Below are 22,627 nucleotides of genomic sequence, written 5' to 3'. Positions count from 1 at the left end.
GTCCCAGGCGATGAAGCAAGGCAGCTGTCCTGTTGAAATGACACTGGGCTTCCTGGTACGTGGAAGCTTTGATCAGCCAATCGTCCAGGTATGGATACACAAACACTTTGTTCTTCTGCAAGTGTGCCGCCACCACTGCCATGCACTTGGAGAACGTCCTTGGTGCAGACTTCAGACCAAACGGGAGTACTGTATACTGGTAATGGTTGTTGCCTACCAGAAACCTCAGGAACTTGCGATGCTTTTGTGCGATCGGCACATGAAAGTAAGCGTCCTGCAGATCTATGGCGCACAGCCAGTCTCCTCGATGCAACTGAGGGTAAATCTGATGCAGGGACAACATACGGAACTTTTCTCTGCGGATCCACTTGTTTGCTTGACGCAGATCTAGAATAGGCCTGAACTCGTTCTTGTCCTTTTTTCTGACGAGAAAGAACCTTGAGTAAAGACCTTTTCCTTTTTGCCTCAAAGGAACAGTCTCTATCGCCTTCTTCTTTAACAGAATGTCCGCCTCCCACTGGAGCTCTCGCACCATGTAGGGAGAGCGCACTGGTGGGATCTGTGGAGGCGGGCTGGTGAAACGAAGACTGTACCCATTGCAAACAATATTCAGCACCCACTTGTCCTGAGTTATTGTTCTCCACTCTGCCAGGTAGTATTGAATACTTCCCCCCACCGGAGCGGGTAACGGATGAGGGGGAAGTGACCTTTCAGGGCTTCGACCCGGCCGGGCCTTTGTTCCCCGACGAGGATTGATGCTGTCCTCTGCCCCTCTGGCGCTTTTGGAAGGACTGCCTCGGGAACTGTTGTTGTTGCTGGTGTTGCTGTTGTTGACCAGACTGACGCCCTTGGCCGCGTTGTTTAGAATAACGCCTGCCATAGGAACGGAATGATCTCTTCTGTTCCTTGGGTTTTTCCAACCCCACGGCCTTCAGGGTTTCTGCTTCGGCCTTCATGCGGGCCATTTCGTCATCCGCATGAGACCCGAACAACGTCGTGCCAGAGAAAGGTAAGTTAGCAATCTTTTGCTGCGCTTCAGGCTTTAGAGAGGTAAGTCTCAGCCAGGAATGTCTCCTCATGTGTACTCCATGACAGTACCCATGAGCCGCCAGCAATGACACATCCCCCGCTGCACTGATGATCTGGTTGGAGACCATCATGCCCTCATTCAACACCTCCTGGAAGTCTTCCCGTTTATCCCTAGGCAGGGAGTCAGCAAACTGTTGCAGGGAGTCCCATAATGATCGGTCATAGCGACCCAGCAGAGCGGAGGCGCTAGCAGCCTTCATAGTCGTGGCCGACGTAGAGCACATCCTCCTCCCCAAGGAGTCCATCTTGCGACTCTCCTTATCCGGAGGAGCTGTTAAAGAGGGCGACGTGGAATGTTGTTTCCTAGCCGCAACCACAATGACAGAGTCCGGGGGAGGGTCCACCCTGAGGAACGCCGGGTCCGAATCAGGGGCCCTGTACTTCTTCTGCAACCTTGAGGGAGCAGACTTCACCACGGCTGGTGTCAAGAAGACCTCCATGGCTGGTTCCTCCAGACCTGGAACCAGAGGGAGGAGGGGGCGTGATAGATGCGCCTTGTGTAATGTCTCAAATATCACAGAGGTAGGGGGAACTGGTACTGTCACTGAGATTCCCAATTTTGCCGCCCCTCTCATCAGTACATCTTGGAAAGTGGCAATATCATCCACTGGCGAGATTCTAGTAGGCGGTGTTTCCGATAACGTGGGGGAAAGCCGTCCAGTGCCAGACGAGTCCGTATACCTCGTGCCTCTGGATCGAGATCTATACCTCCGTCGTCCATGCCTTGTGTGAGTGGACGATCTGTGTCTGCTCCGTGACCGCCGGCGAGATCTAGAGCGTGATCTCAGTCTGCGTGGGGCCTTAGGAGCCACTGGTAGCCGCGGAGAAGGCGGGAGCTGTGGCACCGGAGGCGGTGGTAGCGGAGGTGGCGTAGGTTGCTTAGGAGGCGCCACAGGGGGCCGGGGGTCCGGTGGAGGAGGAGGAGAAGGAGGAGGAGGAGGAGGAGGCGTAGGAGTCTTCTGAGGCCGCGGCTGAGGGGGCAGTGGCAGGGGGTCCATTGGAGGCTCACTCCGTCCATCACCCCTTGCAGGAGAACCCAGACTAGCTCTGTCCGGACTTCCGTCCCCCTTTCTCTTCTTTGCGGGTCTACCCCGTGAAGAGGCTGAAGTGAACGAGGGAGAGCGTCCTCCTCTCCTAGATCCACGACTGGAGATCATAATCACTGAAGAAGTGTTACCAGGTGATCTCGTCCTCGATGTCGAACTGTGCGTCGACCTCGTACGGCTTCTCCTCGCCGTTGAACGCAAACGGCGTCCCCTCGACGTCGAACGGCGTCCCCTGTCTTTCCTCGACGTCGAGCGCCTTCGTCTCGACGGCGAGCCTCTGGACGTCGACGGTGAGCGATGTCGCCTCGACGGCGATCCCCTTCGCCTCGACGGCGATCTCCTTCGCCTCGACGGCGATCTCCTCCGTCTCGACGGCCTTCGCCGGTGTCTCTGCGTCGATTTCGTCGACGTCGATCCATGAGTCGACGGCGAAGGAGACGAGCGGGCTCGCCTCGACGGCGAGCGCCGCTGTCCGCGGGGCACAGTACGACGTCGATGGTGTGTCGACGTCGACTGTGAAGTCTTCGACGGCGACCTAGTCCTAGGTCTCGCCGGCCCCTCTCTCGACGTCGAACGTCGAGGACGCCGAGATCCAGAGCCCTGGATCGACGGCGAACACACCGGTGCTGTACCTCTCGCCGTCGATGTCGTCGTCCTCGACGTCGAACGGGATCTTCCGCCCGGTAGGCGTCGTTTCTGCTCCTTTTTCTGCCCGGAGGTCCCTCCAGTGGCTGAAGCATGGGCAGAGGATGGGGAAGGAGATCCTCCATGCCCAGAGGTCCCACCTGTTCTCTGCTTCTCCTGTCCCTGAAGGCGAATCTTCTCTCTGTCCCTCAGGGTCCTCTTGGAGAAGGTCTTGCAGATGTCACATGTAGCAGGGACATGTGAAGATGATAAACAGAGAATACAGACATCATGTGGGTCCGTCTTGGCCATTTTCCTCCCACACTCAGGGCATTTATCAAATAAAGCCATGTTAATTAAAATAGAGTGGGTCAAACTGCACCAAACTACAAGATGCAGCAGAGAAAGGCTCTAGACGTCGAATGAACAAACTTATATCTTCAAAAAACCAATTTTAGCCCAAAACATCCACCCAAAAGGGTAGAGCTCAATGCTCCCGGGTCCTGCCAGCAGGAGCTGGATAAAAGAACTGAAAGTAACTTGCTTTGGCTGTGCATCCTGGGATACCGGGGGTCTCTGGAGAGTTCCTTAAAGGCACGGTATCCTTTTAGCAGACACATAATGACAGCCTCTAGGGCTTGTCTGTCCACCCCTTCCTCTCTATTGTTTAAAGGGATTTTGGTGAAGGGAGTGTGATACAATAAAGGAACATGTCAGATGTGAATAAAAATGACATTTAAACTTTATTTTGGCTTTTGTGTTCACTTCAGATGAAGTGCTGGCCAGTGCAGCCATATTGTTATTAGGCTGTATTATTTTGTCTGTCTCTTAAGTGTCTTTGCAGGTTTGCAAATGCAGGACAGCTTAAGAGATATTTTGATTGCTCCGGGGTCCCCGCACATGGGCGGGACTATTCATAGATTATGACTATACACAGAGATCCCCTACTACAGAACGTGAATTTTCTGGGGCACAAAAACAGTGACTCACTAGACCTCATGTTATTCATAATTGTTGTATATCAAAACAAAGAGGCCTTACATCTTGTACATTTCAATATGTCTACTTGTAATTTGAGTCCCATTACACAATCTCCCAGGAATAAAAATCAGAGAACAAATAAATTAAAATTAACAACTTTAATCAGTACACACTGGGGTGTTTTGCGCTTATTGATATTCATGAAATGTAATGTGCATAATAATTAGGTTAACATAGCAAAGTGCCCTGTATTTTTTTTCTTAACATTACATTATTTGATCTTCAGGATGCAGACATTTGGAGTTTTACACAATGATAATCTATACAGCTTTTTGCAAGCCCTGACTTCGGAAATATTTTGAAAGGAAATTGTTACTTCCTTTTCCTCTTAAGCACTATAACGGGTGTATTCAATAAATTTTAATAGCGAAAAATATTTTAGGATTACAAATGAAAAGTACATGGGAAGTGCAGCATCTCAATCATTAGATTAGAAAGTATATAAATCATACCCACATGCAGAATCATAGCTGTTTCAGCAATAGGGAATTTAAGACACACACACACCCGTCACCACTCTCAATCTTCGTGAGGGAATGGGGATCTGTCATTCACTTCCTGTCACGTTGATTACTTTAACTAATTCCGTTGTCAGGCATTTATACAAGATACTAAGTAACGCCTAGGAAGGACTGGTTGTGGATCTAATGCTCACTCGGATACCAGACAAAAATAAAAATAGAGTGTAATGGTCAGTGACTGATACGAAGTTGCGACAGGTGGACAAGTATTCTGCTTCATATCCTGCCCTCTCCACAGTGTCAATCATCTCATATTGATGCTCCCTCAAGATTTCCTCCTATCCCTTCCTTAAGCATAAAAGAATGTTAAACATTCCACAAAATTAGGAGTCTGTTCCTCCTGAAGTAAGTGTCAGATACAATTCTTTAGGCGCACAATGTTGCAGCAAGATATCTTCAATGTTGCCAGAGCAGCTGTTCTGTAATTATGCTGCAAATTTTCAGATTGCTATTATTCATCATTACTTGAACCTATTAACATGTTTATGGTAGCGTAACCTTACATGGTTTTATACACTTTTATTGAACTTAAGAGACTAGAAGCCGCCTCCACTGCTTTTAGATGATAGGAATGAAAGTCCAACATTGGGATGCTGGTACTGAGTATCAAGTAATATGTACACGTTTCTCGCCCCTCACAACTTACCATCAGGCATCTCTATGAAAAGGCTAACAAATACCAGCGATAGTTCACAATAAGTCTAAAAGCAATGATCTCTAATATCAAAGTAGGATCCAAAGAAATGGTGCTTTAAACAACTGTCATTATAGAGATATTTAACATAATATAGCTCCGAAAGCCAAAGCATTCTGGGGCTTATTTACAAGGCCCTTGCGCCGCCCGTACGTCACTTTTTCCCATGTTAAAAGTGACGCAGCGATGGCGCAAGTGGCTTGTAAATAAGCTCCTCTTTGTGAATTCACCCTGCCTGTACTGGCTTTTTTACTTCTAATTCTCTTTCTTCACAATCCTTTATTCTTTATCTCTTTCTCTGTAGCTCTCTTCTCTTCTTCCCCTCTAGAAATTAGGCTAACTGCAAGTAATCTAAAGGTCAAACCTAAAGGGCCAATGTTTCTGGTATTTACTTATTTGTTTATAATAACGGCAGCAATATTTTATTGAAGAATGTTATGTATACGAATCTATTACACAGACCTTTCCTCAATTACTTACACAGATAGGTGCAAATTTGAGAGCTCAATACAGGTCTTTCTTGCCTATAGAATTTATAATGCATTGTTCAACTCCACTGAGTTGTCATCTTGATTATTTATGGAAGAGCCGCATTGTGGGCAAACAGGCACCTTGAATTCGAGCTTCTGGGAGCTGTAAATATGCCCGCTAGCGCACTTGTGCCATCGATCTTGCCTAAGCAGGTTTGTGTCAAGTGTACATTTGTCATGTTGTATCGAAGACACAAGCTCCCGATTTAAGGGACAACGTGCTTTGATTTTACTTTGAAGCCTTAAGTAGAGAGGTTGAAGCTTCAACCCGGAGAGAGAGTCAGCTGGCAGCGGGACTCTTGCGCACAGACGCTCGGTCAATTGGGCAATACTGACTAGCTCATCTTGCTCTCTTAAAATATCTGATTTACTTTTGGCAGCTTCAATGCGGTTACTTAGATGTTTAATTTTATCTTCCACTTCCCGCCGGTAACGGGGAGGTAGCGGAGCTGCCGCTTCTTTAATAATACCTATCTTACACAAGCTGTTCAGCTTCTCACTGATGAGAAAAATGTCACGTATGGTGACATGGGGGTCCGTAAGCTTTTCAAGGACTGCATTTCCCCAAGGAGAAAACTGCAAAACGTTTTTATTGTCGCCAAGGAACTTTTCTAGATCATGGACCCATGACTGTACAATCTTCCTCTTCACAGTTTCAACGTCAGACAGCGCCTCCTTGATTTTTGCGCCATAGCGTAGGTTTTGGCGTATGGGGACTAGGCATTTGGGGCAGGTTTTTAGCCTGATTACGTCATCGGTTTCCTGCTGATTCATCCACTGGGTGAACCCAGAGACTTCGAAAGTATGCCGACAATCCCTCAGCTGGATAAAGCGGGACTCTGGGTCGGCTTCTTTTCCAAAAAATAATTCACTTACCTCCTCGTGGTTGCACTCCCTGCATAGCTTGGGGCAGGGTTCACCACAGAAACCAATGCAGGGATGACCGCACGCGCGCAGTTTTTTACCGCATGGCATGTCACAGGGCTCGCGGTCACAAGGTTCCCAACAGAGCTTAGAGCATGCGGCATGTGGGCACTTCCACCCACATGGTTTGGTGCAGGGAGGGCAAGGTTCGCTGCACTTGCCTGAACATTTCCTGTGGAAACATTTGTTCACACAGACGCGAAGGCAACAGGCGCAATTTGTAGAGCATTTACCAGTACACTGGTGAGAGCAAAAGAGAACACGGTCACACTGTCCAGTGCAGGCAATGTGCAGTTTCCCTTTAGCACACTCGCTGCAGCTGCCGGAACACATGTGACCACATGCCAACACTTCAGGACACTTTGCAAAGCAAGGGATCTTTTCTCCTCTCCTTTCTGCTTCCTTTTGCCTGTGGCACACGACTGACCTACTGTGGCCGCACTCCAATTCTACCATAATAATCCATTTTTACCATATCACACTATTCTTCAGGCCTAACTATGGTGAAACTGGACTTGGATGCTGAGTTTGCCCATAATGTATAATACTGTAAAGCTCACACTCGTTTCAGTTAAGCACTTCAGACTTACAATATGAATACCCGCTCATATTTAAGACAGACTGCAACAAGATGCCTGTATGCAGATACCAAGCTGAGCTGGACAATAGTCCTACTCAATCATCCTGCACGTGTGTGCACGTGTTCATGTGCATTTAACCCAGAGTATCTTACCCTAGCTGCCCAGCAGCAGACCTTGTTTTAAAAGGCAGACACTGGAGGTTAGCACTCCCAATTCATTTTAACAGTTTCAGACTACTGACAATTCAATAGCGAGACTCACTCACAATAAAAGTAAAAAGAAAAGAGGTAGTCCAAAAGCAAATAATCTAGAGGGTTAAATGTGTAGCGACACATTTTCTTACACAGACCATTCCCTATAAATTCTGCTTTGTATAGTCAACAAGCAGATGATTTATACGAATAAAACCAAAAAGGCTTCCCTCCTTATCTGGCCAATGAAATGCCCACATGACTATGCCTTAACACAATGGCAAAAATGTATTTAATTTTCAAAGTCAAAATCAAAAAATGTCTGATGAAAGTAATGTATGACACAACAACAAATGGCTAATGGATCTGATCCCTCTGCCCCTTATTACAGATTGCCCGAGCTCTGTGTAACAGTAAAGGTTGTCTCTGTTAGGCCTAGAAAATACGGGTAAGGCTCTTCATTGTCATTTATTACTTGTGGAAAGCTGTAGGAGCTGGTGAAGCTATGAAGGAGTAGTTTCTTACCTGTAACTCCAGTTCTGTAGTAGGGGTATCTATGTTATAGTCATAATCTATGAATAGTCCCGCCCATGTGCGGGGACCCCGGAGCAATCAAAATATCTCTTAAGCTGTCCTGCATTTGCAAACCTGCAAAGACACTTAAGAGACAGACAAAATAATACAGCCTAATAACAATATGGCTGCACTGGCCAGCACTTCATCTGAAGTGAACACAAAAGCCAAAATAAAGTTTAAATGTCATTTTTATTCACATCTGACATGTTCCTTTATTGTATCACACTCCCTTCACCAAAATCCCTTTAAACAATAGAGAGGAAGGGGTGGACAGACATGCCCTATAGGCTGTCATTATGTGTCTGCTAAAAGGATACCGTGCCTTTAAGGAACTCTCCAGAGACCCCCGGTATCCCAGGATGCACAGCCAAAGCAAGTTACTTTCAGTTCTTTTTGAAGGTGTATAACAACAGGCCTGATACTGTCAGTTTACTCCACCGGGGAGGAGGGAGGGTCGCTTATGACTATAACAGAGATACCCCTACTACAGAACTGGAGTTACAGGTAAGAAACTACTCCTTCTGTAGTAGGGGATCTCTGTGTATAGTCATAATCTATGGATAGAATGGCAAGCCCATCCCAACCAATAAACAGCGGTGGAGTAAAAACCGAACACCAACAAGTCACTGTGCAAACAAATTCCTCAGCGAAGCCTGTCCAACCTGCGCATCTGCCCTAGCATCAGAGTCCAGGCAGTAATGCTTTGTAAACGTATGGACCGACTTCCAGGTGGCAGCCTTACAAATGTCAGCGATTGGAACATTCCTAAGCAAAGCTGTAGTCGCTGCTTTGCCCCTAGTCGAATGCGCTGTAGGCTTACCCCCTAACGTCTTATTAGCTTTCTGATAACAGAGCTGAATACAGGACACAATCCATCTGGAGATGGACTGTTTCGAGGTAGCTAGACCAGTTCTTACCGAACCATAATTTACAAACAGTTGATCCGACCTGCGGATGTCTTTTGTCTTATCTAGATAGAATTTCAACAATCTACGCACATCTAGTGAATGCAGAGACCTCTCCGCCGGAGAGGAGGGATGCTGAAAAAATGTAGGCAAAGTTATCATTTGATTTACATGGAAATCAGATATCACTTTAGGTAAAAACTTAGGATGAGTACGCATTACCACTTTAGAAACATGGAATACAGTATACGGCTCTTGACAACACAGAGCCTAAATCTCACTTACTCTCCTGGCCGATGTAATGGCCACAAGGAAGGCAGCCTTCCAGGACAAATGCTGCAAAGAAGCCTTATGAATAGGCTCAAAAGGCTCCCTCATTAATCTGGACAACACCACGTTCAATTCCCATGGTGGAGAAGGTCGTCTAACAGGGGGAAACACCTTACGCAAACCCTCCAAAAAATCTTTAATCACAGGGATTTGAAAAAATGAGGTTTGGGAAGGGCCCTTTCTATACGCAGTCAAAGCTGCGAGATGAACTTTAATAGACTGAAAGTTAAGCCCAGATTGAGCTAACTGCAGCAGATAAGGCAGAATAACATCTTCTTTACAGGATGTAGGGTCAATGTCCTTTGCCGCGCACCATAAGCAGAATCTCTTCCACTTATAGGCGTAAGAAGTCCTCGTAGACGGTCTCTTCGCCTCTTTCAAGATCTCCATACAGTCCTGAGGTAGGTTCAAGTGTCCATACTGTACTAGCTCAGGAGCCATGCTGCCAAACTCAAGGACGAGAGATTGGGGCGAACCATCTGTCCTCCGAACTTCGTGAGAAGGTCCGGCCGACACGGCAGGAGCCGGTGTGGTAGAACAGACCGGTGAAGAAGGTCGGTGAACCACCATTGCCTCGGCCACTCCGGAGCAATCAGGATCATCCTGGCTCTGGATTGCGACAGCTTGATCAGCACCGCCGGAATCAGGGGAATGGGTGGAAAGGCGTAGAGAAAGCTGTTCGACCAGCTGATCCATAGTGCATTCCCCAGCGTCCCTGGTTGGTAGTACCTGGACGCGAAGTCGCGGCATTTGCTGTTTTCTGCCGTAGCGAACAGATCGATATCCGGAGTGCCCCACTCTGCGAAGACGTCTCTTAGCACGTCGTCGTTTAGCACCCACTCGTGATTTTCTTGAACGAGCCTGCTGAGCGCATCGGCTTGGGCATTCTGGACTCCCGGCAGATGGGTTGCCGTGATCGTTAGGTTCCTGGCCACCAGCCAATTCCAGATCGTCTGTGCCTCCCGAGACAGCGTGCGTGAACGGGAGCCCCCCTGCTTGTTGAGGTAATACATGGTAGTAGTATTGTCCATCTGAACTAGCAGGGAGTTCGTCTTGAAGGAGGGATGGAACGCCTTCAGGGCCAAGTGTACTGCTCTGAGTTCCAAAAAGTTGATGTGGTAAGTCATCTCCGTCTGTGACCATATCCCCTGAATCTGAAGAGGGCCCGAATGCGCTCCCCAGCCCTGGAGAGACGCATCGGTCACTATGGTCTGGACCGGAATATCCTTGTGAAAGGGAGTCCCCTTGCAGACATTCTCTGAGGAGCACCACCATTTCAGAGACTGTAGAGCGTGTTGGGACAGATGAATCTTGTCCTCCCAACGCCCCCGCCTCTGGTCCCATTGATCCTCCAGACATTTCTGCAGAGGCCTCATATGCAGACGTGCATTGGGGGTGAGAAAGATGCATGAAGCCATCGACCCCAGTAAAGAGGCCACCGTCCTCACTGCAGGAGAGCAGGCTGAGAGGAGGTGCAGGGCCTTCCAACGGATAGATAAGCGTCTCTCCTCCGAAGGACACACGCTTGCGTTCAAAGTATTGACTGAGGTCCCCAAGTACTGGAGACACTGCACAGGGATCGGCACTGACTTCGTCATGTTGATGTGCAGTCCTAGGCGATGAAGCAAGGCAGCTGTCCTGTTGAAATGACACTGGGCTTCCTGGTACGTGGAAGCTTTGATCAGCCAATCGTCCAGGTATGGATACACAAACACTTTGTTCTTCTGCAAGTGTGCCGCCACCACTGCCATGCACTTGGAGAACGTCCTTGGTGCAGACTTCAGACCAAACGGGAGTACTGTATACTGGTAATGGTTGTTGCCTACCAGAAACCTCAGGAACTTGCGATGCTTTTGTGCGATCGCCACATGAAAGTAAGCGTCCTGCAGATCTATGGCGCACAGCCAGTCTCCTCGATGCAACTGAGGGTAAATCTGATGCAGGGACAACATACGGAACTTTTCTCTGCGGATCCACTTGTTTGCTTGACGCAGATCTAGAATAGGCCTGAACTCGTTCTTGTCCTTTTTTCTGACGAGAAAGAACCTTGAGTAAAGACCTTTTCCTTTTTGCCTTAAAGGAACAGTCTCTATCGCCTTCTTCTTTAACAGAATGTCCGCCTCCCACTGGAGCTCTCGCACCATGTCGGGAGAGCGCACTGGTGGGATCTGTGGAGGCGGGCTGGTGAAACGAAGACTGTACCCATTGCAAACAATATTCAGCACCCACTTGTCCTGAGTTATTGTTCTCCACTCTGCCAGGTAGTATTGAATACTTCCCCCCACCGGAGCGGGTAACGGATGAGGGGGAAGTGACCTTTCAGGGCTTCGACCCGGCCGGGCCTTTGTTCCCCGACGAGGATTGATGCTGTCCTCTGCCCCTCTGGCGCTTTTGGAAGGACTGCCTCGGGAACTGTTGTTGTTGCTGGTGTTGCTGTTGTTGACCAGACTGACGCCCTTGGCCGCGTTGTTTAGAATAACGCCTGCCATAGGAACGGAATGATCTCTTCTGTTCCTTGGGTTTTTCCAACCCCACGGCCTTCAGGGTTTCTGCTTCGGCCTTCATGCGGGCCATTTCGTCATCCGCATGAGACCCGAACAACGTTGTGCCAGAGAAAGGTAAGTTAGCAATCTTTTGCTGCGCTTCAGGCTTTAGAGAGGTAAGTCTCAGCCAGGAATGTCTCCTCATGTGTACTCCATGATAGTACCCATGAGCCGCCAGCAATGACACATCCCCCGCTGCACTGATGATCTGGTTGGAGACCATCATGCCCTCATTCAACACCTCCTGGAAGTCTTCCCGTTTATCCCTAGGCAGGGAGTCAGCAAACTGTTGCAGGGAGTCCCATAATGATCGGTCATAGCGACCTAGCAGAGCGGAGGCGCTAGCAGCCTTCATAGTCGTGGCCGACGTAGAGCACATCCTCCTCCCCAAGGAGTCCATCTTGCGACTCTCCTTATCCGGAGGAGCTGTTGAAGAGGGCGACGTGGAATGTTGTTTCCTAGCCGCAACCACAATGACAGAGTCCGGGGGAGGGTCCACCCTGAGGAACGCCGGGTCTGAATCAGGGGCCCTGTACTTCTTCTGCAACCTTGAGGGAGCAGACTTCACCACGGCTGGTGTCAAGAAGACCTCCATGGCTGGTTCCTCCAGACCTGGAACCAGAGGGAGGAGGGGGCGTGATAGATGCGCCTTGTGTAATGTCTCAAATATCACAGAGGTAGGGGGAACTGGTACTGTCACTGAGATTCCCAATTTTGCCGCCCCTCTCATCAGTACATCTTGGAAAGTGGCAATATCATCCACTGGCGAGATTCTAGTAGGCGGTGTTTCCGATAACGTGGGGGAAAGCCGTCCAGTGCCAGACGAGTCCGTATACCTCGTGCCTCTGGATCGAGATCTATACCTCCGTCGTCCATGCCTTGTGTGAGTGGACGATCTGTGTCTGCTCCGTGACCGCCGGCGAGATCTAGAGCGTGATCTCAGTCTGCGTGGGGCCTTAGGAGCCACTGGTAGCCGCGGAGAAGGCGGGAGCTGTGGCACCGGAGGCGGTGGTAGCGGAGGTGGCGTAGGTTGCTTAGGAGGCGCCACAGGGGGCCGGGGGTCCGGTGGAGGAGGAGGAGAAGGAGGAGGAGGAGGAGGAGGCGTAGGAGTCTTCTGAGGCCGCGGCTGAGGGGGCAGTGGCAGGGGGTCCATTGGAGGCTCACTCCGTCCATCACCCCTTGCAGGAGAACCCGGACTAGCTCTGTCCGGACTTCCGTCCCCCTTTCTCTTATTTGAGGGTCTACCCCGTGAAGAGGCTGAAGTGAACGAGGGAGAGCGTCCTCCTCTCCTAGATCCACGACTGGAGATCATAATCACTGAAGAAGTGTTACCAGGTGATCTCGTCCTCGATGTCGAACTGTGCGTCGACCTCGTACGGCTTCTCCTCGCCGTTGAACGCAAACGGCGTCCCCTCGACGTCGAACGGCGTCCCCTGTCTTTCCTCGATGTCGAGCGCCTTCGTCTCGACGGCGAGCCTCTCGACGTCGACGGTGAGCGATGTCGCCTCGACGGCGATCCCCTTCGCCTCGACGGCGATCTCCTTCGCCTCGACGGCGATCTCCTCCGTCTCGACGGCCTTCGCCGGTGTCTCTGCGTCGATTTCGTCGACGTCGATTCATGAGTCGACGGCGAAGGAGACGAGCGGGCTCGCCTCGACGGCGAGCGCCGCTGTCCGCGGGGCGCAGTACGACGTCGATGGTGTGTCGACGTCGACTGTGAAGTCTTCGACGGCGACCTAGTCCTAGGTCTCGCCGGCCCCTCTCTCGACGTCGAACGTCGAGGACGCCGAGATCCAGAGCCCTGGATCGACGGCGAACACACCGGTGCTGTACCTCTCGCCGTCGATGTCGTCGTCCTCGACGTCGAATGGGATCTTCCGGCCGGTAGGCGTCGTTTCTGCTCCTTTTTCTGCCCGGAGGTCCCTCCAGTGGCTGAAGCATGGGCAGAGGATGGGGAAGGAGATCCTCCATGCCCAGAGGTCCCACCTGTTCTCTGCTTCTCCTGTCCCTGAAGGCGAATCTTCTCTCTGTCCCTCAGGGTCCTCTTTGAGAAGGTCTTGCAGATGTCACATGTAGCAGGGACATGTGAAGATGATAAACAGAGAATACAGACATCATGTGGGTCCGTCTTGGCCATTTTCCTCCCACACTCAGGGCATTTATCAAATAAAGCCATGTTAATTAAAATAGAGTGGGTCAAACTGCACCAAACTACAAGATGCAGCAGAGAAAGGCTCTAGACGTCGAATGAACAAACTTATATCTTCAAAAAACCAATTTTAGCCCAAAACATCCACCCAAAAGGGTAGAGCTCAATGCTCCCGGGTCCTGCCAGCAGGAGCTGGATAAAAGAACTGAAAGTAACTTGCTTTGGCTGTGCATCCTGGGATACCGGGGGTCTCTGGAGAGTTCCTTAAAGGCACGGTATCCTTTTAGCAGACACATAATGACAGCCTCTAGGGCTTGTCTGTCCACCCCTTCCTCTCTATTGTTTAAAGGGATTTTGGTGAAGGGAGTGTGATACAATAAAGGAACATGTCAGATGTGAATAAAAATGACATTTAACCTTTATTTTGGCTTTTGTGTTCACTTCAGATGAAGTGCTGGCCAGTGCAGCCATATTGTTATTAGGCTGTATTATTTTGTCTGTCTCTTAAGTGTCTTTGCAGGTTTGCAAATGCAGGACAGCTTAAGAGATATTTTGATTGCTCCGGGGTCCCCGCACATGGGCGGGACTATTCATAGATTATGACTATACACAGAGATCCCCTACTACAGAACGTGAATTTTCTGGGGCACAAAAACAGTGACTCACTAGACCTCATGTTATTCATAATTGTTGTATATCAAAACAAAGAGGCCTTACATCTTGTACATTTCAATATGTCTACTTGTAATTTGAGTCCCATTACACAATCTCCCAGGAATAAAAATCAGAGAACAAATAAATTAAAATCAACAACTTTAATCAGTACACACTGGGGTGTTTTGCGTTTATTGATATTCATGAAATGTAATGTGCATAATAATTAGGTTAACATAGCAAAGTGCCCTGTATTTTTTTTCTTAACATTACATTATTTGATCTTCAGGATGCAGACATTTGGAGTTTTACACAATGATAATCTATACAGCTTTTTGCAAGCCCTGACTTCGGAAATATTTTGAAAGGAAATTGTTACTTCCTTTTCCTCTTAAGCACTATAACGGGTGTATTCAATAAATTTTAATAGCGAAAAATATTTTAGGATTACAAATGAAAAGTACATGGGAAGTGCAGCATCTCAATCATTAGATTAGAAAGTATATAAATCATACCCACATGCAGAATCATAGCTGTTTCAGCAATAGGGAATTTAAGACACACACACACCCGTCACCACTCTCAATCTTCGTGAGGGAATGGGGATCTGTCATTCACTTCCTGTCACGTTGATTACTTTAACTAATTCCGTTGTCAGGCATTTATACAAGATACTAAGTAACGCCTAGGAAGGACTGGTTGTGGATCTAATGCTCACTTGGATACCAGACAAAAATAAAAATAGAGTGTGATGGTCAGTGACTGATACGAAGTTGCGACAGGTGGACAAGTATTCTGCTTCATATCCTGCCCTCTCCACAGTGTCAATCATCTCATATTGATGCTCCCTCAAGATTTCCTCCTATCCCTTCCTTAAGCATAAAAGAATGTTAACATTCCACAAAATTAGGAGTCTGTTCCTCCTGAAGTAAGTGTCAGATACAATTCTTTAGGCGCACAATGTTGCAGCAAGATATCTTCAATGTTGCCAGAGCAGCTGTTCTGTAATTATGCTGCAAATTTTCAGATTGCTATTATTCATCATTACTTGAACCTATTAACATGTTTATGGTAGCGTAACCTTACATGGTTTTATACACTTTTATTGAACTTAAGAGACTAGAAGCCGCCTCCACTGCTTTTAGATGATAGGAATGAAAGTCCAACATTGGGATGCTGGTACTGAGTATCAAGTAATATGTACACGTTTCTCGCCCCTCACAACTTACCATCAGGCATCTCTATGAAAAGGCTAACAAATACCAGCGATAGTTCACAATAAGTCTAAAAGCAATGATCTCTAATATCAAAGCAGGATCCAAAGAAATGGTGCTTTAAACAACTGTCATTATAGAGATATTTAACATAATATAGCTCCGAAAGCCAAAACATTCTGGGGCTTATTTACAAGGCCCTTGCGCCGCCCGTACGTCACTTTTTCCCATGTTAAAAGTGACGCAGCGATGGCGCAAGTGGCTTGTAAATAAGCTCCTCTTTGTGAATTTACCCTGCCTGTACTGGCTTTTTTACTTCTAATTCTCTTTCTTCACAATCCTTTATTCTTTATCTCTTTCTCTGTAGCTCTCTTCTCTTCTTCCCCTCTAGAAATTAGGCTAACTGCAAGTAATCTAAAGGTCAAACCTAAAGGGCCAATGTTTTCGTTTATTTACTTATTTGTTTATAATAACGGCAGCAATATTTTATTGAAGAATGTTATGTATACGAATCTATTACACAGACCTTTCCTCAATTACTTACACAGATAGGTGCAAATTTGAGAGCTCAATACAGGTCTTTCTTGCCTATAGAATTTATAATGCATTGTTCAACTCCACTGAGTTGTCATCTTGATTATTTATGGAAGAGCCGCATTGTGGGCAAACAGGCACCTTGAATTCGAGCTTCTGGGAGCTGTAAATATGCCCGCTAGCGCACTTGTGCCATCGATCTTGCCTAAGCAGGTTTGTGTCAAGTGTACATTTGTCATGTTGTATCGAAGACACAAGCTCCTGATTTAAGGGACAACGTGCTTTGATTTTACTTTGAAGCCTTAAGTAGAGAGGTTGAAGCTTCAACCCGGAGAGAGAGTCAGCTGGCAGCGGGACTCTTGCGCACAGACGCTCGGTCAATTGGGCAATACTGACTAGCTCATCTTGCTCTCTTAAAATATCTGATTTACTTTTGGCAGCTTCAATGCGGTTACTTAGATGTTTAATTTTATCTTCCACTTCCCGCCGGTAACGGGGAGGTAGCGGAGCTGCCGCTTCTTTAATAATATCTATCTTACACAAGCTGTTCAGCTTCTCACTGATGAGAAAAATGTCACGTATGGTGACATGGGGGTCCGTAAGCTTTTCAAGGACTGCATTTCCCCAAGGAGAAAACTGCAAAACGTTTTTATTGTCGCCAAGGAACTTTTCTAGATCATGGACCCATGACTGTACAATCTTCCTCTTCACAGTTTCAACGTCAGACAGCGCCTCCTTGATTTTTGAGCCATAGCGTAGGTTTTGGCGTATGGGGACTAGGCATTTGGGGCAGGTTTTTAGCCTGATTACGTCATCGGTTTCCTGCTGATTCATCCACTGGGTGAACCCAGAGACTTCGAAAATATGCCGACAATCCCTCAGCTGGATAAAGCGGGACTCTGGGTCGGCTTCTTTTCCAAAAAATAATTCACTTACCTCCTCGTGGTTGCACTCCCTGCATAGCTTGGGGCAGGGTTCACCACAGAAACCAATGCAGGGATGACCACACGCGCGCAGTTTTTTACCGCATGGCATGTCACAGGGCTCGCGGTCACAAGGTTCCCAACAGAGCTTAGAGCATGCGGCATGTGGGCACTTCCACCCACATGGTTTGGTGCAGGGAGGGCAAAGTTCGCTGCACTTGCCTGAACATTTCCTGTGGAAACATTTGTTCTCACAGACGAGAAGGCAACAGGCGCAATTTTTAGAGCATTTACCACTACACTGGTGAGAGCAAAAGAGAACACGGTCACACTGTGCAGTGCAGGCAATGTGCAGTTTGCCTTGAGCACACTCGCTGCAGCTGCCGGAACACATGTGACCACATGCCAACACTTCAGGACACTTTGCAAAGCAAGGGATCTTTTCACCTCTCCTTTCTGCTTCCTTTTGCCTGTGGCACACGACTGACCTACTGTGGCCGCACTCCAATTTTACCATAATATTCGCTAGACAGTCCCGCGTGCAGGAGTCCCCACAAGTGCGTACACATTTGTGACCACAGGAAAGCGTTTTCACACATGGTTCTTGACAAATAAAGGTGCTAGGTTCTACAGAACAAGGAACATTTTGAACATGTCCACACTTTGGGATTTTCTTTTCCATCAGCACCATGCAGCTTCCACAGTCTTGGAAACAGATTTTCTTACACTTGTGCCCTTCATCACATAGGATCTTTTCACAGGGTTTCCTACATTCAAATTTTTGGTGCTCTGGATCATAAGGGTGGCACACCATTGTGCAAGCATGGCCACATTCAAGGCGATATTCGCATGCTTCAAGGCACCCTCCTTCAGGAACGCTAACAAAATCCTCTACCTTTGATACATAACAAATGTTCTTTGGGTGGTTTTCACAGCACAGCTTCAATTCTTTTCCTATTCGGCCGCTTGACTCGAGTATCTCTATGATATTTTTCCATAGTGGTACCTTGGAGAGCATCTGCATATTTCCAATGCAAAATAAACCTTTTTTGGCCCTTGACAAAGCCACACAGACGCGGTTTGGTATCGACAGAAATCCAACCCTGCCTTCAGGATTACTCCTCACTAGCGAGAGGATGATAATTTCATTCTCTTCCCCTTGATACTTGTCCACCACACACACTCGGACACCCTCAAACTGAGCCCTGGGCATCATGCTCTTCAAGCAGAAGAGCTGTGCACTATAGGTGGTGAGCACAGTGATCTGTGAGGGCTCGTAGCCCTGGCATATGAAGTAACGACAAAGGGCTTTGACAAAGGCTGCTTCGTGTGTATTCTTGTGACTTTTTCCCTCTTGGATGTGTTCTTCGAATTGATCATGCTCCACAAAGAATAGGTTCCCAGCAACTCCCTGGAAAAAACATAGACACACTTTAAACATTGTGGTAATTTCGATGATGTAACACATTCAACTCATTGTCAACACGCGCCAAAAACACACAGGACTGGTGTTTCACTGGGGGACACTGGAATCCACAGAACTGATGAAAAGGAAAGGCACAAGCAGTAAACATTAAACAAAGGTGTCAGACTAGAGAATCGGTTTGGTGGAGTGGTGCACTGCTCGTTATTGTGACAGTGGTGGTCAATTAGTCCATGAGTCTTGATGTATAGTAAGTCTTTTTTATTTACAAGAAATAGTTTGCCAGCCAACGCGTTTCGTTCATGAAATGAACTTCTTCAGGGCTGTAAGTTATAATGAGAACACATAAAAGTGTGCACAAAATAAGCATGTGCACGTGTGTTTTGCATATATTTCGTGACACAGAGGTGAGTACGGAATAGGAACAGTGATGTGGGGAAGAAAGGAAGTGTGTTGGATGAGGGAAGGGGGGGTCTAGTGAAGGAATAACAAATATATGCTGGATGAGCAGTGAATAGAAGAAAAAGGGAAGAAATTGTGAAAGGGACTGGAGCCAGGGTGGTGGCGAACATGGTGCGCTATTACAGTTTCCTGGTTCCAGAACAATATTGCAAATACAATGAGGGCTTGCGTGTATCGCCAAATGACTAAGAACACCATGACTATAAAATGCATACATGAAACCATACTATCAATGGACCTCCCAAGCCAATGGACGCGAAATAATCCAATGAAAAATGCAATGGCTAAATGTCATGAATTAATAAAACACAATAATGCTGTATCTATATACGTCAATGCGCCCAGCCCAGTAACCAATACATGCTAAATGAGCAGTGAGTGAAGGCAGCGGGAAGAAGTGGTGAAGGGAATGGGAGCCGGAGTGGGGGTGAAGAATGGTGCGTTAATACCGGTACCTGGTTCCAGGATAATAGTACAAATGCAATGTGGGCATGAATATTCCGCAAAATCACTAAAAACACCATGGCTATAAAATGCATACATTCTAACATAAAATGGTTGAAATTCCCAAAGCACAGGACACAAAATATTTCAAACACATAGATGTATTGTCTACAAAGCTCGAGTTAGTACAATTATTATTTATTTCAAATTAATGATGTCGTATCTATATATGTCAGTGCTCCCAGTCTCGGCATGTTATAGTTAAAAAAATAATGTGTTTGATCCAGGATGTGCTGGGTTATGAAATGTGGCGATTTCTAAATCATAGGCGCTGACCCTCCCACAGCTGCTGCACTCGGACATGGAAATAAGGTGCATGTACGTACCATATGTAAGCACTCTTATTGGATCGGAGCAGTAAGGTGGCAAGTATTCAGCGCGGGGGCCGCCTTGATAAGGGCCTGTGTGCGCAAAGTCTGTGAAAGGAGAGGGCAGATAAGGGCTAAGAAAGCGCAAAGGGTGGGGAAAGGGTGGCGGCGCGGGAGGACGTGTGAAAGACAAATGGGAAACGAGAGGGTATGAAAAGGGCAGGAGCTTCGATGGTGGGGCATGGGCAAAGGCGTAGCCATGTAGGGCAAGGGTTTGCACGGTGGAGCGTGGTGACGCGGGAGAACATGTGAAAAACAAATGGGAAACGAGAGGGTATGAAAAGGGCAGGGGCTTCGATGGTAGGGCATGGGCAAAGGCGTAGCCATGTGGGGCAAGGGTTGGCACGGTAGAGCATGGACACAAGTGTAGCCATGCTGAGGGAATGGCCACGAGGCGCGACGATGAGCGGGCCACGTTTGGGTGTATGGATGACAGACGGGGCGTGAGAACAGAGAGGCTCAGAAAATGTGGCCGGAAATGGCCAAGCAGTAATAGTGGCCTCTGTGAGTAACTAAGAAGGAGGCCAGGTGGGGGTTAAAAGAAGCAATGTAGGCTCCGGTGCAGTTGGAAACAGCCAGGAGGCCTGGGGAGGAGAGAAATCTAATCCGCAGTCGAAGTGACGTGAACATGCGGAAGCTAATGGGAATGTGAGCCAGTAAAATGCGGAGATGGCAGGGAAATGGTGAAAAAAATAATCAAAATAAGAATGTGAAATAAAATGAAAAATAAACAATGAGCACGGGGTCCGTTAGGAGAGGGGTCTGGTTCACAGTCTGGACCAGAGGTGCAGAAATCCTGGCAGCATTAGGATGGAGGTGGTGGGGAAAGAGGCCAGGGTCGGGAGGGAGGACGCTGGAGAACGATGGGGCGAGAGCAACAAAGGTCGAGGTTAATGGCGGCGAGTCGTCGAAGTTCGCGGGGGAAAAGAGACCCGGGTCAGGGTCTGGAGGCGGAAAGGAGGAGTGTGCAGGTGCGCCGGCCGTGGTGGCCTGTGAGAGGGACGTACCTGTAAAGCGGGCTGAGAGTAGAGCTGGTCGCTGAAGGAAGACAGTGTGGTGCCTCTCTGTTGGTCGGGGGAAATAAGTAGCTTCGGGTGAAGGTGATGGAAGCGTGAACCGTGCCGGTGCACACATCGCTGAATGGACAGAAGGGGAAGTCCACTAGGTGGTGTAGTTGCGCTGCAAGATCGGGATTAATCCGATGCTCTGGGTGTGTGACGGCCCTGGGGGGCAGAGTCAGCACTGGTGCAAAGTGTGCGTGTGGATAAATGGCAGCGCAGATGAGAAGAGGGAGAGGGGGGGGGGAAGGGCAAAGGCTACGTAATGCAACAAAGAGTGGTAGCAGGGACAGCACAAGTTAAGCGAGACAAAAATGACAAAAATGACAAAAATGGAGGGGGAAAGAGGCGCTGAGCATGAAAAGGAGAAGTCAGTGCACCTGGGCAGGAAGTAAGTTGGGATAGAGGCATAGTGAATAGAACTGAAATGAATGAGAATAAAAGTACCAGATAAACATAAAGGTGGGAATATATATGGGAGTAATGGTAAATACCCATCAGGGAGTCCAACTGCAACTCCACAAAGAATATCGTGCAGAAGGTATCGTGAAGGAGCAAAGAGTTGGGGGGAGCTATAAAACAGTGTGGCTACTTTAAAGGAAATAGTGAAACTCATGGTCAGAGTTGTGTCCCCTCTTCACCGCATCAAGTCTGCATATCCATTTAAATTCTGTTCTCCTAAGTGACAGTTCTCTGTTGCCACCCCTGTTACTTGGTGGAATATGGTCTATCCCTAGGAAGCCAAATTTGATGGGTCCTGTATGTGTCGTGCGGTAATGCTCTGTCATGGGGTACCTGTCATCATTGTTGATGAGTGCTCTGCGGTGTTCTTGGATTCTGGTCTTGAGGTTGCGTGCTGTGCTTCCTACATAGATGATACCACACGGGCATTCTAGAATGTATACGACATATTGTGTATTGCAGGTGATGTGATGCCTGATTCTGTGCGTGCAACCTGAGTTGTACTTGAAGTTTTTGCTTTTGTTGAGTCCCAGGCAGCAGGCATTGCAATTGGTGCATGTGAAGAATCCCTCTGGTAGGTGTGGTAGCCAGGTGTTGGTGTTGGCTTTCCTTGTAGTGACGTAGCTTGGTCATAGGGAACTTCTTAGGGTACGTCCTCTCCTGAAGATCAGGGATGGGTGGTTGCTAATAAGAGGGCGTAGTGTAGGAATTTCAACCAAAAAGTGCCAGTGTTTCCTAAACGCCTTGAATATTTTGTCACTGTGGGATGTATAGTTGGTGAAAAAGGATACCCTTTCTTTCATTGATTTGTTACCGTGGGCAGTTGCCCTATGTGGGTGTTTAGTGGTGAGTGTCTCTGCCCTAGGTAATGCAAGTACTCTCTGTTCTGCCTTGTCTACAGTGTTTTGGTCATAACCCCTGGACGTGAAGCGTGCCTTGATGTCAGCAATGTTCCTCTTGAAGCTCCCATCCTCACTGCATGTACGACGTGCCCGTACCATTTCCCCATAAGGAATGTTGGCAATTACTGATTTGGCATGGGCACTGTCTGCGTGTAATATGCTATTGCATGAGGTGGGTTTGCGGTACAGTGAGCTATGTACTACTCCTTCTTTTATGAAGAAATGGATGTCTAGGAACTCGATGTGCGTGGGGTGGTTTTGCATGGTGAGTCGGACATTAAAGGGGCTGTCGTTCAGGTAGTGCAAGTAGTCTTGCAAAAGTGTCTCGGACCCTGACCAAATGCAGATGATGTCTATGTACCTCTCCCAGTACACGATG

General features: G+C 47.9%; 1 protein-coding gene across 1 annotated transcript in view; it reads right to left on the bottom strand.

The window, feature by feature from the left end:
• Positions 1 to 14,544: 14,544 nt before the first annotated feature.
• Positions 14,545 to 22,627, bottom strand: part of LOC146822728 (NFX1-type zinc finger-containing protein 1-like) — a 1,573,298-nt gene continuing 1,565,215 nt past the window's right edge. Inside the window, exon 19 of the mRNA XM_085606923.1 lies at positions 14,545 to 18,480. Coding sequence (XP_085463049.1) covers positions 16,210 to 18,480 — 2,271 coding nt within the window. The 3' untranslated portion in view covers positions 14,545 to 16,209. The remainder of the gene's footprint in view (positions 18,481 to 22,627) is intronic.

The sequence above is a fragment of the Triturus cristatus genome, chromosome 5_2 (genome assembly GCF_964204655.1).
Source record: "Triturus cristatus chromosome 5_2, aTriCri1.1, whole genome shotgun sequence".
NCBI lineage: Eukaryota > Metazoa > Chordata > Amphibia > Caudata > Salamandridae > Triturus > Triturus cristatus.
Note: the sequence above shows the minus strand (reverse complement) of the source record. Positions and strands in the feature narration are given on the sequence as shown.